The sequence below is a fragment of the Aquarana catesbeiana genome, linkage group LG05 (assembly GCF_042186555.1).
Source record: "Aquarana catesbeiana isolate 2022-GZ linkage group LG05, ASM4218655v1, whole genome shotgun sequence".
NCBI classification, from domain to species: Eukaryota; Metazoa; Chordata; class Amphibia; order Anura; family Ranidae; genus Aquarana; species Aquarana catesbeiana.
In genome coordinates, this window is record NC_133328.1 from 583,667,439 (window position 1) to 583,684,014 (window position 16,576).

General features: G+C 40.3%; 1 protein-coding gene across 49 annotated transcripts in view; it reads left to right on the forward strand.

The window, feature by feature from the left end:
- The window catches only part of RIMS2 (regulating synaptic membrane exocytosis 2), a 911,223-nt gene that overhangs the window by 581,563 nt on the left and 313,084 nt on the right, over positions 1-16,576 (forward strand). For all 49 annotated transcript variants that reach the window (XM_073632100.1, XM_073632110.1, XM_073632087.1 and 46 more), the window contains 2 exons: positions 482-612; positions 8,498-8,669. In XM_073632100.1, the coding sequence (XP_073488201.1) occupies positions 482-612; positions 8,498-8,669 (303 nt within the window). The remainder of the gene's footprint in view (positions 1-481; positions 613-8,497; positions 8,670-16,576) is intronic.

Here is a 16,576-nt window from a genome sequence, read left to right on the forward strand (position 1 = left end):
TTTCTTTAGCTGTGCTAGGAACTCAGTCTTCTCTCCTCCAATGATCAGACTTGTCCTGACACACAACCCGTTCAGAGCCTGTCACTGGGAAGCTCAGTGTGCTGCTGTCTCCCCCCCTCAGCTCTTATGCAGCTGAGAACAGAGGGGATGTGATCACTTATAAAAAAGGGAAAAGTATTTATAATGTTTTTTTTTATATCTATAAAAAAGGTTTTGCCTTTCATTTCCATTTTAAATTGAATGGGTTGTTTTACAAGGTGATCGTTTACAATCACTTTGAGGAGCAGAATTACTGAGCGTAATTGATAAAGCAGTGGGCAGTGCCGATCATGTGCAGTAAACTATAGGTCATCTAGTCTTTAGCCATCATTCAGTTTGCATTCAGAGTTAAATTTTGCAGTAAGATCTTCAGTATTTTCTGTGTAAACTATAATTATAGAAACATACTGCTGATAAACATTGTATTCTTTCTACTCTGCAGATAAAACTCTGGTATGACAAAGGCGGTCATCAATTAATAGTCACTATATTAGGAGCTAAGGACCTACCATCGAGAGAAGATGGGAGACCGAGAAATCCTTATGTTAAAATTTATTTTCTTCCAGATCGAAGGTAAGTCACATACATAGTCACATGGTAATAAGGTTGAGAAAAGGCCAATGTCTATTAAGTTCAAACTCTCACATCTTAGCTTTGGTCCAGAGCATCCTTTCTCAACCTTTTGTGATGTGGTTGCCAAAAATGGACCTAATATTCTAGATGTGAGTTTGCAGGTGATTTATGTAGAGGCAATACTATATTAGCATCAGGTTTTTAATCTCCCTTTTTGTATACATCCCAAGATTTTGTTTGCTTCTGCTGCTAGACAATGAGTGGTGGTAACTTATTGTTAACCAGTATTCCTAAGTGCAGGTTCACACAGGGACGACTTGTCAGGCGACCTAGTCGCCTGACAAGTTGCCTCCCGTTCTGTACAATGGAACCGTTCTAATAGGAGCGACGCAAGTCGCTCCGACTTAGAAAAAGGTTCCTGTACTTCTTTTGGGGCGACTTGAGGCGACTTGCATAGACTTCTATACAGAAGTTGTTTTGCAAGTCGCCGTGCATGTCGTGTGCAGGTCACCTCGGTGAGGCGACCTGCAAGTCGTGCCGCCCCTAGTGTGAACCGACCCTAAGTCTTTCTCTTGCACTGTTTCACTCAACGGTAATTGATTAATTTATAGATGACGGTGCTATTGCCCAGGCCTAGGTAGCATTACAATTTTCAACAATGAAATTTAACTTGCCGTTAAAATCTCCATGTTGCTATTTTCTCAGGATTGCTCCATCTCCATAATATTTTAGTTTGCTGCTTATTTTAATTATACTACATAATTGTGTCATCAGCAAAAATGACAATATTGCTAGCTATTTAGACAAACAGTCAGACATTCAGGCATGATCTAACCACTGAAAGCTTCTTTTTTTTTTTTTTACAGAAGATCTTTCCATAAAGAGACTACTTGCCTATTTAGGTCTCCTAAGGTCGTTGTAATGTTCTCTCCCAACCCACTTATAGTCACCTTCACATCACTGCTGTTCCTTCTTCCACAGCCGCCACAAAATACCACTTTTCAGTTGATGTAAGAGCTTACAGGGGGAGTGGATGACAGTGACAGTGTTTGGCTTAGCATTGCATCAAGGGAAAATGCCACATGCTCCCCCATACCCAGAAACTCCCAGTATTTTGTGGCAGCTGTGATGGAAGTTTGGAAATAGGATAAGGATATCTCTGATGCTTTGTCAGTGGACAAAATAGCTACTGGTCAGTAAACCGAACCAAACAGAAGGCTTCTTTAGTTGGTCAGGGTATGCCTTGAGAAGGGTGCATATAGAAATTTTATTTTCTCGAACTGATCATAGTTAGCCAATTGAGGCTAAAGTAAGACCAGTGTCTAAGTCAGAGTACTGAAGCCTTTGGACCAGAATGAGTGTCAAACATCTAGTATTTTTTTAAGTGAAAGTCAGCTATGTAATCATTCTTACTTTCTAAGGCCAGGTTTACTTTAAACAGTTGAGCTTTCTTATTGAAGTCGTCTTACTTTAGGGAGATTTCAAATAATCAACATTATTGAAGAGTCCTCCTTTATGTTGATATTGAGGCTTTAGGGGGCTCCCTTGTTTTTCAGCAGCAAGGTTTGCACAGCCATTCTGGTCACCTCTGGTAAGGTCAGATTTTAGGCTGGACACCAATGTTATGTATTGTTCTTTGTTCGATCTTAAAATTATTACCTTTTGTATCACTTGCCCTACCCTGTTAGGTTGTAAGCTCTCATGAGTAGGGCCCTCCTAACCCTCTTGTATTGTATTGTAACTGTACTGTCTTCCTTAATATTCTAAAGTGCTGCGTAAACTCTTGGCACTGTATAAATCCTATATAATAATAATAATAATAATAATAATAAAGGGAGTTTGTATCTGTAAATGTTTCAGGGGTTAGTGCTGAATGCAAGGCTGAATTTGTCACCCATTAAACATGTCATCAGACCAAAATGCATGCGCAGGATTTCTCTTCATTTGCTGTCAGGCTTCCTAAACTGTCCACTGTGACAGCTAAGGAGTACTGGAGTGGAGAAATTATCCTTACAAAACCTGAAATGCAGGGAATTTGATGTCCGAGTACCAGTTCACACTGATATAGTGCAAATCTGATGCAAATTCACTGTGCGATTTCTGTTGTGACAGGTGCAAATTTAATGTGATTTCTAAGGAGACTGGGCATAGCTGGAGAATGAATTATTTGATGAATTCTTTGATGTCCAGAACAAGTAGTATTATTGTTTCTTTTACTTCCAGTGTCTGTGGATCAGCACATTGTGTTTATGGGTGTCATCACACAGAGATAATGTTGCATTACTACTACTAATGAAAAGGGTAGTCTGAAAATACCAGTTAACTTTTAATTAGGTTTCAAATCACTTACTGAAGGTCATTAAAGTATTTTAATTGCAGATAACCAATCTAAATGTGCACACATCCCATTAAAAAATTCAAAGGCAGCACCTGCAAAATGCATGGAAGCTTCTGTTTGGTAATAAATAAAATACGCCAATAGGTTTTAATAAAAGGTGTGTAATGAATAGCGAACAGTATTTAGATGTGAAAAGGGGATTCAGTGAAAGCAATTAGGAGAAGTTTTTTTTTTCAATTTTAACTCCTTGCAACCTCCCTGTGCTGCAAGTGTGAAAATGACTTGCTAAGCTATTGCTAGACTTGCCAGGCTTCACAAGTTTGTTACACAATAGCATCACATGACATCAGATCAACACTCTATGCAAACATTCAGCAAGTCTGCTGCAAGTTCTGGTTCAGTTACGTTATGCTATAGTCATCCCACCACAGGGGTCACTGTGGCTGAATTTTCATGATGTAGACTTGCAAAGCTCTTGCTGTAGACTCCCCACTGCAACTTTGCTCTTGCTAGGGACTTGCCATGCACAGTTGCTACAAATTGGAAAAGTGTCAACTAGAACTTGTGCTTCAAGTGCTCTGCAAGTGTACAATTTGACAGTGAAAATGTGCAGCAAGTTAACAGACTTACAATTCAACACTGCCACAAATTTGTGGCAAGTTATCTTGCCATCTGGGAGCTTGTTCTAAGATTTGTTCTCCATCAAGATGGAGTCACATTTTCTTCTAGCCAGAGCACTATCTGTACATAATTTGTATGTTACCCCAGTGTTTGTGTGGTTTCCTCCAGGTACTCACAATTCAGCTAATTGGCCTCTACCTTACCTGGGTCACTGCCCACCATATTCCTGGAAGATTCAAGTCTTCTCAAAAGTCTTCCTTCAGCACAGCTGCAGTTTCTATGTTGCCTGGGTTCAAACAACCCGCTGAAAAAGCATTTTTGGGTAAATTTTGTTTTGAGGGTTATTTACATAAATTTTTCTAGGGAGGTTTGACCCCTGTTTCTTTTTTCCCCCCAGTGTGGGTTAGATGGCAGTGATTAGGGTTGCACTCTAATGCGTAGTACACACGATCAGAAAATCGGAGGAAAAATACTGCTTTACGAGCGATCAGACGAAAATAAGATAGTTAGTAAGCAGCTTTTGAGAGCTGATCACAAAACAGTTCATGCGAAAATATCCGAAGGGACAAACACGAAAATCATTATCGTACGATACCAGAACGTGTGATTTTCATTTAACCAGTACAGTATTGGTCTGAAAATTAAAAAAATGGAAGACCAAGACCACGCTTGCTCAGAAACTGGAGAATACATTACAATACAACACATTACATCACTTCTGAAGTTGTATTCAGAAGTATCGTTCGAGAATTTTCGTAACTTTAGTAAACTCTTCTTTTTCGATATGAGACTAGAATGCAAAAAAATAACGGATGATCATTCATCTATTTTTCTCATTGTGTGTACAAGGCTTAAGATTGGTTAGATTGGTTATCTGCAATTAAAATATTTTAATGACCTTCAGTAAGTGATATGAAACCTAATTAAAAGTTAAATGGTATTTCAGACTACCCCTTTCATTAGTAGTATGCCAATGCAAGATTATCTCTGTCTGATGACACCCATAAACACAATGTGCTGATCCACAGACACCGGTAAGTGTCAATAAGACGTCTTGCTCTGGACATTAAAGAATTCTTATATTCCAGACATTGAATTCTCAGCATTTTAGAGTTGCATTCTAATCACTTCCACCTAACTCACATTACGGAATAAATAAAGAGATGAGGGTCAAAGCTCTCTGGGAAAATTTAAATATATAATCTTCAACTCCAAAAACATAATTTAATACGAAAAAAGCTTTATTTTGGAAAGGGTTCATATTTTGGCTGTTGTCATTTTTGATGTGCTTTTTTATGTTTGTTTTATTACTTGCTCTTATGAATTTTGTTAATTGTATTAAATGTATAGATGTGTAGATTAGCCACTTGAAGCAGGCATGCATTTCTACATTGCTGTCAGTGAGGTGACTTATAGGACCAGTAAAGCTCAACAATATTATAATATCACCACTGTTCACAACTCACTCCAATGGTGGCTACATGGCATTTCTCAGGGTGGGTTTTATTATGATGACTGTAGTTGACCTTGGTTGTACATCAGTGTGGTTGGTGTCTCCATTGGGAAAGTGTGGGGTGGGGTGACAATGCGTGTGAAGAGTGAGGAGCCACAGACACAGCTTGTCACACTATAACAGTGCCTAAAAAGGGCAAGAAGAGAGGGAAAAATGCCAACAATGACAAAAAAAACCTCTAGAGGATAGAACCTCCATCAGCTTTGTATTGCTTGTGTCCCTGTTGTAGATTTTCTCTCACTTTCTGCTTGATACAACCATTTTCACCAGTGCAGGAAATGAGATGAATTTCCTCTAACAGAAACCTAGATATCAGTAAAAATCTGACAACAATCAAAACTTTCCCAGCTCTATTTAAAACTAAAGAAGAATTTTGTAGTTTTAACTTGTGATTAGATTATGATTGCCAATATCATAGCTACATACATAGTACAGTGGGTATAGAAATATCCCCCCCTTTAAAATAATCACATGTTGTTGCTTTGTAGCCTGAAATTAAGACAGGCACGGTTTTTGTTTTATCCAGCTATATTTACTAGTGCAACTTATAACATCCAAGTGAAAAATATATAACACCAACATGTCAGAAAAAAATAAAATGTAAAAATTGGATCACTGAGTTGGAAAAAAGGATCACCCCCTTATGTCAGTATTTTGTTGAACCACCTTTTTCTTTACTACAGCCTTTAGTCTTTTGGGATATGTCTCTACTAACTTTGTACATCTAGACTTTGCAATACTTGCCTACTCTTCTTTGCAGAACTGCTCAAGATCAGTTAAATTTGATGGTGACTCTTTGTGGATTGCAGTCTTCAAGTCATTGTATATTATTATTATTATTCACGATTTATATAGCGCCAACAGTTTATGCAGCGCTTTACAATGTAGAGTGGGGACAGCACAATTACAGTACAATTCAATACAGAAGGTACAGGAGGGCCCTGCTCGTAGAGCTTACATTCTAAAGGGAGAGGGTGGTGGTACAAAAGGTAATAGATGCAGGGAATGATTTGATGGGGGGTGGCTCGGGCACAGTTGTTAGGTGGGTGTGGGATAGGCTTCCCTGAATAATTGTATATAGCCGTATTGGATTTCCGCCAGACATATTGTTTGGAGTTGAGGCCAAATAATTAAATTAGTCTCATCTGACCATATTACCTTTTTTCCATGTGGCCTCAAAAATTTTCAAGGTGCGTTTAAGGTGGTCAGATTAGACTAAAATGTAATTATTTGGCCTCAACACCAAACGATATGTCTGGCGGAAATGCAATACAGCTCACCTTCCAAATAAGAAGAAAAATGGATGGGGTAAATACCATCAAATTCTTGAGGAAAATCTGCTGCCCTCTGCCAGAAAGTTGTCAATGGAAAGAAGGTTTACCTTCCCAAGGTTGACCCAAATCACACAGCAAAAATGACCACACAGTGGGTGTAGGAGAAGAAGGTGAATGTCTTTGCATGGCCCAGTCAGAGCCCAGACTTAAACCCCATTGAAAATCTGCGGAATGACTTGAAGACTGCGGTCCACAAGTGGTCACCATCAAATTTTTCTGCAAAGAAGAATGGGCAAATATTGCAAAGTCTAGATGTGCAAAGTTAGTAGGGACATACTCCAACAGACTAAAGGCTGTAATTAAAGAAAAATGTGGTCCAACAAAATACTGACATTAACCTCCCTGGCGATTTTCCCGAGTGTGGCTCGGGGTTAAAATTCAGTACCATTAGCGGTAACCCCGAGCCACACTCGGGATCGCATTGCAGGATCCTGGGGCGGCGTTACTTACCTTGTCCCCGGGATCCTGCGATGTCACCCGCAGTGTCCGAGGGCTCCGTCCTCCTCCGAAGCCTCTCCCTGCCAGGCTCCGTTCCCTGCGAGCGGCGCGACGCACGGGGGCGGAGCCTGGCGGCAAATTAAAAAAAAAGTAAAAATCATAACACATACAGTACTGTAATCTTACAGATTACAGTACTGTATGAAATGATTTCACATCCCTTTTGTCCCCAGTGCTTTGGCCCATGCCCTGCATGCAGTTTTATATGATATATACTGTTCTTTCTGCCTGGAAACTGGAGATTGTCCATAGCAACCAAAAAGTGTCCCTTTACGTCAAAAGTGGCTTTAGACCAGCTAGAAACCAGCGATAGTAAATTAGAACACTTGCAGAATTGAGCGATAGTGAATTGTGGGGAAATTTATTTTATTACTATTTTTTTTTTTTTTTTTAATTATTTATTTTTATTTATTATATTATAATTTATGTTTTTGTGTTTCAAACTTTATCATACCCGGGATATCTACTAGACCCTGGTTTGGACAGATTTAAGTGTGTTATTGTTAAGATTTACAGACCTACAATATAAAACGCCAAATTTCCATGCAAAATAATGGTACCGCTTTCAGCACCTAAAATCCGAAATAATCATACCGCCAGGGAGGTTAAGGGATCCTTAATGTCCAAAATACTGACATTAAGGGATTAAGGTGATCCTTTTTCCAACTCAGTGATTCTGTTTTTTATTTTTTTCTGATATAATTATGTTGGTGTTATATCTTTCACTTGGATGTTATAAGTTACACTAGTAAATACAGCTGGATAAATCAAATAATGTGTCTGTCTTTATTTTAGGCTGCAAAGCAACAAAATGGGTATAGAAAAGCCTTTAAAAGAATCACACTGTATGTTGATATTGGCAACCATAATCAAATTATTGGTTACCAATATCAAAAGACAGACAACTGCCCTGTTGAGAATATAACCTACACCATGCAGACAAAGAGCCATCTTAAAGATGAAAATGGGCAGCACCTGATGCACAAAACGGTATAGAAATTTTAATATTTAGAAATCTGTGATGCAGGCTATGAAATCTGATACAATGGTGTCCCAATGTGTAATATCTAGCATATAGAGCAGGGTTTCTCATCTAGGGTTCCTCTGGGGATTGCTAGGGGTTCCTTGAGCAATGAGCAATTTCTGCCTCTCAGATAAGTTCCCACTGACACTATTAATCTTTTTAGCTTTCTGTAAAAGGGTAATTCTTCCCAGTGACCAACAAGTGTAAGGAGAATTCTTCTCACTGACCATCACACTAATATATCATGAGCCATATATATGGTAATTGTTAGCAGGTGTTCTCTGAAACCGGAAAGTTATTTCAAGGGTTCCTCTGCGTTGAAAAGGTTGAGAAAGGCTGATGTAGAGGAACAGAAGAACATAGGTTAATTGTTAATTTCTGTCCCATCTTCTTTTCACAAAATTATGATTGCGGTGAAAAAGAATATCAGGGTTTCACTTTGAACTAGGTATAAATAAATATTACCACATTATACAACTAATGTCTTGAACAATTTTGACTTCAATTATGTGAATAGTTGTTGACTTCACACTGATTTTCTTTTTCTTTTATTACAGTGATAAGAACAAAAGAAGAACAAAGACTGTGAAGAAGACATTAGAACCCAAATGGAATCAAACATTCATGTACTCTCCGGTTCCTCGGAGGGAGTTTAGAGAACGAATGTTGGAGATTACACTTTGGGATCAAGCCAGAGTTCGAGAGGAAGAAAGTGAATTCTTAGGAGAGGTGAGTTAACTCTTTTACCGTTCTGATGAGGAAAGAGGCATTCTGTCTTCGTTCTATACTTGTACCATTTCTTGTTTTTTTTTTGCTTTTTTATTCAATCCGACCAGGCTTAACGTAATAGAAAATGAAGCACTGAAATGTATACAAGGAACTAACTGCAGAGGGGTTCAATGTGTACAGTTTCACTTATAAATCTTTGTAGACTGTAGTGAAAAGATATGTTTTCTTGCAGCAGTCTAGCAATGTAAAAAAAAAAAAAAAAAAACTATAACTATAAAGGAATTATTTATTGACTTATTTATTTATTAGCTTTGGCTGGTTGGTTCATGATCCTACTTTTTGAAGTCCCTACACTTCTGCTGGTGTTCTACCACATTTCAGAAAAAAGGAATTCTCTTTTTTTTCTCCCTTTTCACTTATATCTAAACTAGCAAAGGTATGCACTTCAGAGGCACAAGCATAAAAGTATGCATGGTACAGTGACAATACATTTATCACTCATTTGTATATTTGGACACAATTTTATAGATATGTGTTCTGGTCAAACAGGAGAGCAGTGAGCAATGAGACTCAAAGAGGGGCATTGTCTCCCATTTTCTAGAGAAAAACATTATTCCTATTAAAGGCCATAGAAATAAAATCATGTCTATGAAGATATTTATGCCACAGGACAGGGTGAATGATTAGTGCAGTAGATATTAGGAAGCTGAATTATCTCTTATTCTACACTAATGTCCATAGGTAGTAGTAGCATTTTTAAAGCAGACTACAGGAGTTTAGTATTCATACCCCCACGCCCCTGGGTTAAAGACAAAAAAGTATACTACCGGTGAAACTGTGCATTCTTGCAAGATTAGGGATCCACAGCTTTTCTAGCATTCCACAGTAAGGTTGAATGATGTCAATGGCCCTCAGACAAGTGGGCCTATGTCTAAGGTAATGTCTAAGGTTGACGCGCCTAAACGCAAGATGCATTTGAACCTTAATGCATTCCAATGGCCAAAGTAAATGAAAGTTTTACTAAACCCAGGACCATGCATTCACTATATCTGGTTTCCCACAGACCACAGAACATGGAAATGCAATTATTTTAGTAAATATAAACTGCTTAATACCTTTTCTCATCAGCAGTTAAAGCAGTTTTGTAACTTCTATCAGTGTGTGGTTAAAGCTGGTAGGAGGAGTTTTCATTCTCCCCTGATTGTCCTATGGGGCTGCAGGACCCCTGACCTTCTGTCTGGACAGTGTTGATTGGCCCTGTGCTGATCACATGCACTCTTCCAAGAAACAAAAAAACTCTAGCAATACACACCAAACGGAGCATGGCCAGCTTGTCCCCAAGGCTCTGTGATAGATTGGGGACTGTGGAAGTAGGGGAGATTCAGAGAAGACAGGATCAAACAGCCTTTTTTACACAATGCAGAGGATTAACCCCTTAGGGTCCACAGTGAGTATAATGAGCATGCTTTACTGCATATACACACTGATTTTACTGTCGTGGGTTTAGTAACACTCTAATAATCTGGCCAATTGAATCAATTAATACTTAAATGCTTGACACGCTTAAACGCTTTTAAACACGTGTGCAATCCACAGTTTTAATATTTTTTTTAAGCAGATTTTCTCCTACCCAGAGTTCTGGCGTTGAGAGGAGAAAAACAAAAGCCCCATGTACATGAAGCCTTAATGTGGATAATAGAAGGAAGGAAGCAACAATTTACTACCTACTGCCCCCTAGTGTGTGTTAGTAAACGCCTAAGCAGTTTTCATATGGTTCCAGGGAAAAAAGCCTTTTCCCAGTGTGCTAAAAACTGAAAAACAATTACCCTAAATTACATAATAAATTTACAAATTACATTTTATAAGAAATTATCTTTTTTTTTTGCAGAAATACTGTTGTATCAGTTGTCTTCCATTAATTTAGCACTCTGCTTCCAGATCTTAACACATTGTTCATTATAAATTTTAGTGCACAGGCCTAAATGTCAAGCTCCTATAATTAGATTGTGCTAAACTTTTAGATTCTCAGAGCAAATGTCGCCGTGGTGATAATCGTTCTCCTTTTTTCTTTTTTTTTTTTTTTTTTATTTAAAGTTCTCCTGTCTCTAAATAACAGAATGGTTTTCATTTCCCAGTTAGGTTGCCCATACATTTGATAAGCTCTTTCATAGGTCACCTGTTGATATGTAGGTGTAAATTAAAGCTTAAAACAACACATGACAAAGAAAATCCTTCTTAACTTATAATAAACACACTTGGAAATGTTTATTTTTAGCCTTGGATTGCTACCAGTGTTTTATCCAAATTCCTGGAGCCCTGATTGCTGGAACAAACACCTCCGCACTTTGATTTTCTTAAGAAACTCTAAGTACAGATACAGACTTAGAACTGAACTCAAGGCAAACTGCTAAATACACGGATAAAATACATATATGGGAAATGTTATACCTGCCAATGGTTTTGAATTTTAGTTTATCCAGTCCTGAGATCTGCACACTCTGCCGCACAGCACAACTTTGTATGATCTTTCTCTGCTGTGTTTAAGTAACACTTAGGCTTCGTTCACATGGGCTTAATATAGTGTACGCCCGTGCAAGGGCTGTAGTTACCCTGGGACAAAGGATGGGCGGAAGGGGCGGCTGCCCTGGGCAATGTGGTATCATGTGAGGTGGGGGGGGTGGCAAGAGAAGATGGGGGGGGGCTTGTGTTGGGTGGGGGGATATGGGTCTGCAACAGGTGGTAAGAATTGTTCTAGGAGGGGGAATTTAGGGAAGGGGTGCTAGGAAAGGTGATTCGGGGGTATTTGTGTTGGGAGAGAGGATGGGGGAAAAGGACGTGTGCTAGAAGAGGTGATATGGTAGAGGGGGGGGATTCGTGCTAGGAGGAGAAATTTTTTTTTTGGGGGGGGGGGGGTGGTGCTCGTAGGGATGATTGGAGGGCATTTGTGCTAGGAGGGGACATTTTGGGGGGGGGTTGTGAAATTTTTGGGGGAAGATTTGTGATAGGAGGGGGGTCTGGGATTTGTGCTGGGAGGGGGGAATTGGAGTGGGGGGAGAGTATGTGTATTCGGAGGGGATATTTGAGTAGAGGATTTGTGCTAGGAGGAGTTTTTTTTTGGGGGGGGGGCAGACTTTTGCTGGGGGGGATTTGGGGAAAGAGAGGATATGAGCTGGGAGGGGGGTTGGGAGGCAAAGATTTGTGCTTGGGAGGGGGGATTTCAGCAGGGAGGTAGATTTGTCCTAGGAGGAGGGGAATTCATGCCTAGGGGGTAAGCATGTGGATTAGTGCTCAATTTTTTTATTTTTTTTCGGGGGGGGGTATTTTTGCTAACACTTAATTCTCATACATCTTGGGGGGGGGGTGCAGTTTGGCATGTTCACCCTGGGCTGGGCTCTAAATGACCTTGTCCAGGCACTGGTTACCCCCATGAGGATGCACAGGTGTTCCGTGCATCCACATGCAGGCAGTCTTATGTCAGTTGGGATGCAGCAGTTGCTCCAGTTTGACATAGATGCAGGTTCATGACCCCAAACGCAGACAGTGCACATCTGCACAGGTGTCTAATTGGGAGCAGCCACTGTGTCCATGCCACTGCACCCTAATTGACATGAATCGCCTGCTCGGAGATGCATAGAACATGGCAATGGCATACTCTGCCCATGTGAATGAGGTTTTACAGGTCTTGTCACTCTCTTGCCTTCCCAGATAGCAAGCAATTGTGCTGCAAGTTTGGAAATGACTTGCTAAACTATTGCTAGACTTGCCAGGCCTCACAAGTTTGTTGCACAATTGCAGCAAGTCCGCATTGCATGACTCCAGATCAACTTTCTTTGCAAACATTCTGCAAATCTGCTGCAAGTTCTGGTTCAGTTATGTTGTGTAATAGTCATCCCACCACAGGGGGGCACTGTGGCTGAATTTTCATGCTGTAGACTTGCAGAGCTCTTGCTGTAGACTCACCACTGCAACTTTGCTCTTGCTAGAGACTTACCACGCAAATTTTCTACAAATTGAAAAAGTGTCAATGATTTCTAGAGGCTGATACCAGGTCAAATGCAGGTACTTAAAAATTGCACTTAATGTGTATGTAAACCTAAAACTTATGTTTTATTATGTTTGGGATTATGCCTCACTGTATATGGTTCTCTTAAAAAAAAAATATGTTTTTTTTGTTAACAGATTGCAAATTTGTTGCCAATGTTACCTGGAGATCCTGCTAGTAGCAGGATTTCTGGATGTAGCCTGAAAATGTTAAGCCACTGCCTTGCAGTTAGCAAAACTGTTGCAGCAATGCCATGTGTGCTCATGTTGTGCTGCTTATCTGATAGACCTGATAGGAAACCCAGCTGCCATTTGAAGGAAATCACAGGGCAAAAAAAGGTGTTGCAAGTGAGAAAGTTGAACTGTCAGTGACATGCAATAAAATGTTAACACACCAAGAGATTCTGGCAAGAACAGCACTTCCTGTTGCAGCCAATGCTTAGGCTCGGTTCACACTGCCGTGACTTGGGATAGGACTTGTGAGACCCCAAGTCACATGACATGTGAAATCCCATTTTAGCCAATAAGAGCTGTCTTAATTAGCACTACTGAAGTTGCTCCAACTTTAGAAAAGGTTCCTGTACTACTTCAAGGCGACTTCTATCTGACTTGTGCCCATAGACTTTTTTTTTTTAAATCTTTTTATTTTATTTTTTATAAACACATAGACAATACAAACGTACAACAGCACAGCCAACATCTGGCTAACATGAGGGGCGGGACCCTGCAGGGGTCGCATGGTAGCAATACAGAATCAAGATACGTTCGAGCATTTGCGACTACCATAATATACTATCATCAATGAGCTGGCCTGGCTCATTCTCCAGGGGTAGGATGATAGTTAACTAGCTCACCTAATTTTCTGTGCTAGCAATGGTCGGTTTATCAAGACTTCAAGGGAAGTCATCAGATTTCAGAAAAGCCTCCTAATCTGCTGCCGCAGTGGAGGATTCTGCTAACCACTTAGACCAGACCCTGTCATATTTTTTCGCACAGCCTCTATGTATATAGGTATCTTTGTATAAGGGTATCACATTATTGACAAGTGTTTTCCATAGGCCTACAGAAGGAGGGATTTTCCACTTCCAGCATAGGACGATGGACTTCCTGGCATAGAACAGCAAGAGACCCAACAGGGTTCTCTCAGCCACCCTGGGCACCAGGTCCTCCACCAGTCCCAACAGGCATATTCTTGGGGATGAGACAATAGAGATACTTAGTTCACCTCCAGAAAGATTTGTGACCAAAAACTGTAATTACCAGACAGGACCAAAATATATGAATGTAGTCCCCTGGAGCATGGTCACAGCACTTAGGGGAGAGGGAAGACCTCATCCTGTGCACTTGAGTGGGAGTGAGATATGCTGAATGGACAATCTTGTACTGAATGAGGCGATCTCTTAGGGAAACAAGTATTTTAAATGGGAAGTCACATACATCCTCCTAGTCCTCGGAGTCCAGCTCCGGAACATCACAGCCCCATTGCTGACGGAGCCTGGACAACTCAGGAGAAGAGACTCGGAGGAGATGTGCATATACCACGGAGGTGGTTTGTTTGAACAGTCAAAGAGTAAAATCCTCTCCAGAGGAGGGCGTTCGGGGATACCGCCATCGAAGGATACTCCCTCCAGGCCTCCCATAGACTTTAAATGAAAGTCGGATCCTCATCTTAACCATTTCACGCAAATCACCGTACACGTACGTCAGTACTTTGCCGCTAAGTACCGTTGTTATGGCAGCCGCTAGCTGCCATAACTCTGGTATTTTAAGGAACAGCGTGCGTTTCTCTTTCAATAAACAGGCCGATTTGCCACAAGATCACTTTTATCGGTGGTGGGAGAGGGGCCCATCCCCCTCCTGCCGCGATTTGGTCGTCTCCGCTGCTTACGGTGGAGATGATCGCGTCCTGTCACCTCACCTGGATGCTGACTGAGTGGAAGATGGTCCCCATTCGGCTCCATAGCAATTTTTTTTTTTTTTTTTTATTACATTTTTTGTTTTTTTTTTATTGCATTTTAGTGTATATGAGATCCGAGGTCTTTTTGAGCCCAGGTCTCATATTTAAGAGGTCCTGACATTTTATCTATTACATGGGATGTTTACATTCCTTGCAATAGGAATAAAAGTGACCCAAATTTTTTTTTTTTTTTTTAAAGACAGTGTCAAAATAAAAAGTAAAATAAATAATAAAAGGAAAAAAAAAAGTTTTTTAAAGTGCCCCGTGCCGACGAGCTTGCGCACAGAATCAAACGCATACGTGAGTAGCGCCCACATATGAAAACAGTGTTCAAACCACACATGTGAGGTATTGCCGCAAGCGTTAGAGCGAGAGCAATAATTATAGCCTAAGACCTCCTCTGTAATTCAAAACTGGTAACCTGTAGAGATTTTTAAACATCGCCTATGGAGATTTTTAAGGGTAAAGTTTGGGCGCAATTTTGAAGCATGATATGTCGGGTATCAATTTACTCGGCATAACATTATCTTTCACAATATAAAAAAAAAAATTAGCTAGCTTTACTGTTGTCTTAGATTTTCATTCAAAAAATGTATTTATTTTCCCAAAAAAGTGCGCTTGTAAGACCACTGTGCAAATACGGTGCGATAGAAAGTATTGCAACGACCCCCTTTTTATTCTCTACTGTGTTAGAAAAAAATATATAATGTTTGGGGTTCTAAGTAATTTTCTAGTAAAAAAAATATATTTTTAACTTCTAAACAAGTGTCAAAAAGAAGCTCGGTCCTTAATTGGTTAATTGATGTGATTTGGATACGACATTACAGTAAGATTACCCAGGCATTCGATGACATTGCTTCAAAGTCGCTTCAAGTCACACTGAAGTCGCATTGAAGTCATCTGGCAAAGTCGCACTGTTATGCCCCGTACATAAAATGTGTGATAGGACCTTGTTGTCGGAAATTCCGACCGTGTGTGGGCTCCATCACACATTTTCCATCGGAATTTCCGACACACAAAGTTTGAGAGCAGGCTATAAAATTTTCCGACAACAAAATCCGTTGTCGGAAATTCCGATCGTGTGTACACAAATCCGACGCACAAAGTGCCACACATGCTCAGAATTAATTAAGAGACTAAAGCTATTGGCTACTGCCCCGTTTATAGTCCCGACGTACGGAATGTCCGATCAATGTCCGACCGTGTTTACAGGGCATAAGTCACACGACTTTCAGGTCGCTGCAGTGTGAACCGAGCTTAAGCCACTACCTTGCAATCAGCAGCAGTATTGTCAGCTTGGTGTATGCTCTTCATTAGCGCTTGTTTACAGTTGCTGTGGTGTTCACCGCCCCCCCTGAAGACTGTTCTGTGGTGCATCAGTTTTTAGAGGCAATTGACAGGTGACTTGGGGGGATATTTTACTTCCTAAATGCCTGTTTTAACCAGTGAAAGCCAGCAGCACTGTGCTGCTCAAATTACATGCAATTGCAGGGTGGATACAGTGCAGTCCCATTCACTTGAATATGTTGCACTTGCCAAAGGAGACATGCATCATCAAAGCATTGCACAGTTTAGGTGGATGGTTGGGGTGCATTAAAATCATAGCTGAATCCCCTATTGTGTAAAGGAGGCCTTTGTTGGTCAATCTGTTGCATATCTCATAGGCAGCCCAATGGCCAATTAAGCCCCGGTTCATACTTATGCAAATTCTGTGCAGATCAGATGCGATCCAAAAAACATAGATTCATATGTCATCTAAAACAGCTTGTATAACAGTGTAAATTTGCTGTCCCCTCAAAATAACTCAACACACAGCCAATGATGTCTAAACCGCTGACAAAAAAAGTGAGTACACCCCTAAGTGAAAATGTCCAAATTGGACCCAATTAGCCATTTTCCCTCCCCGGTG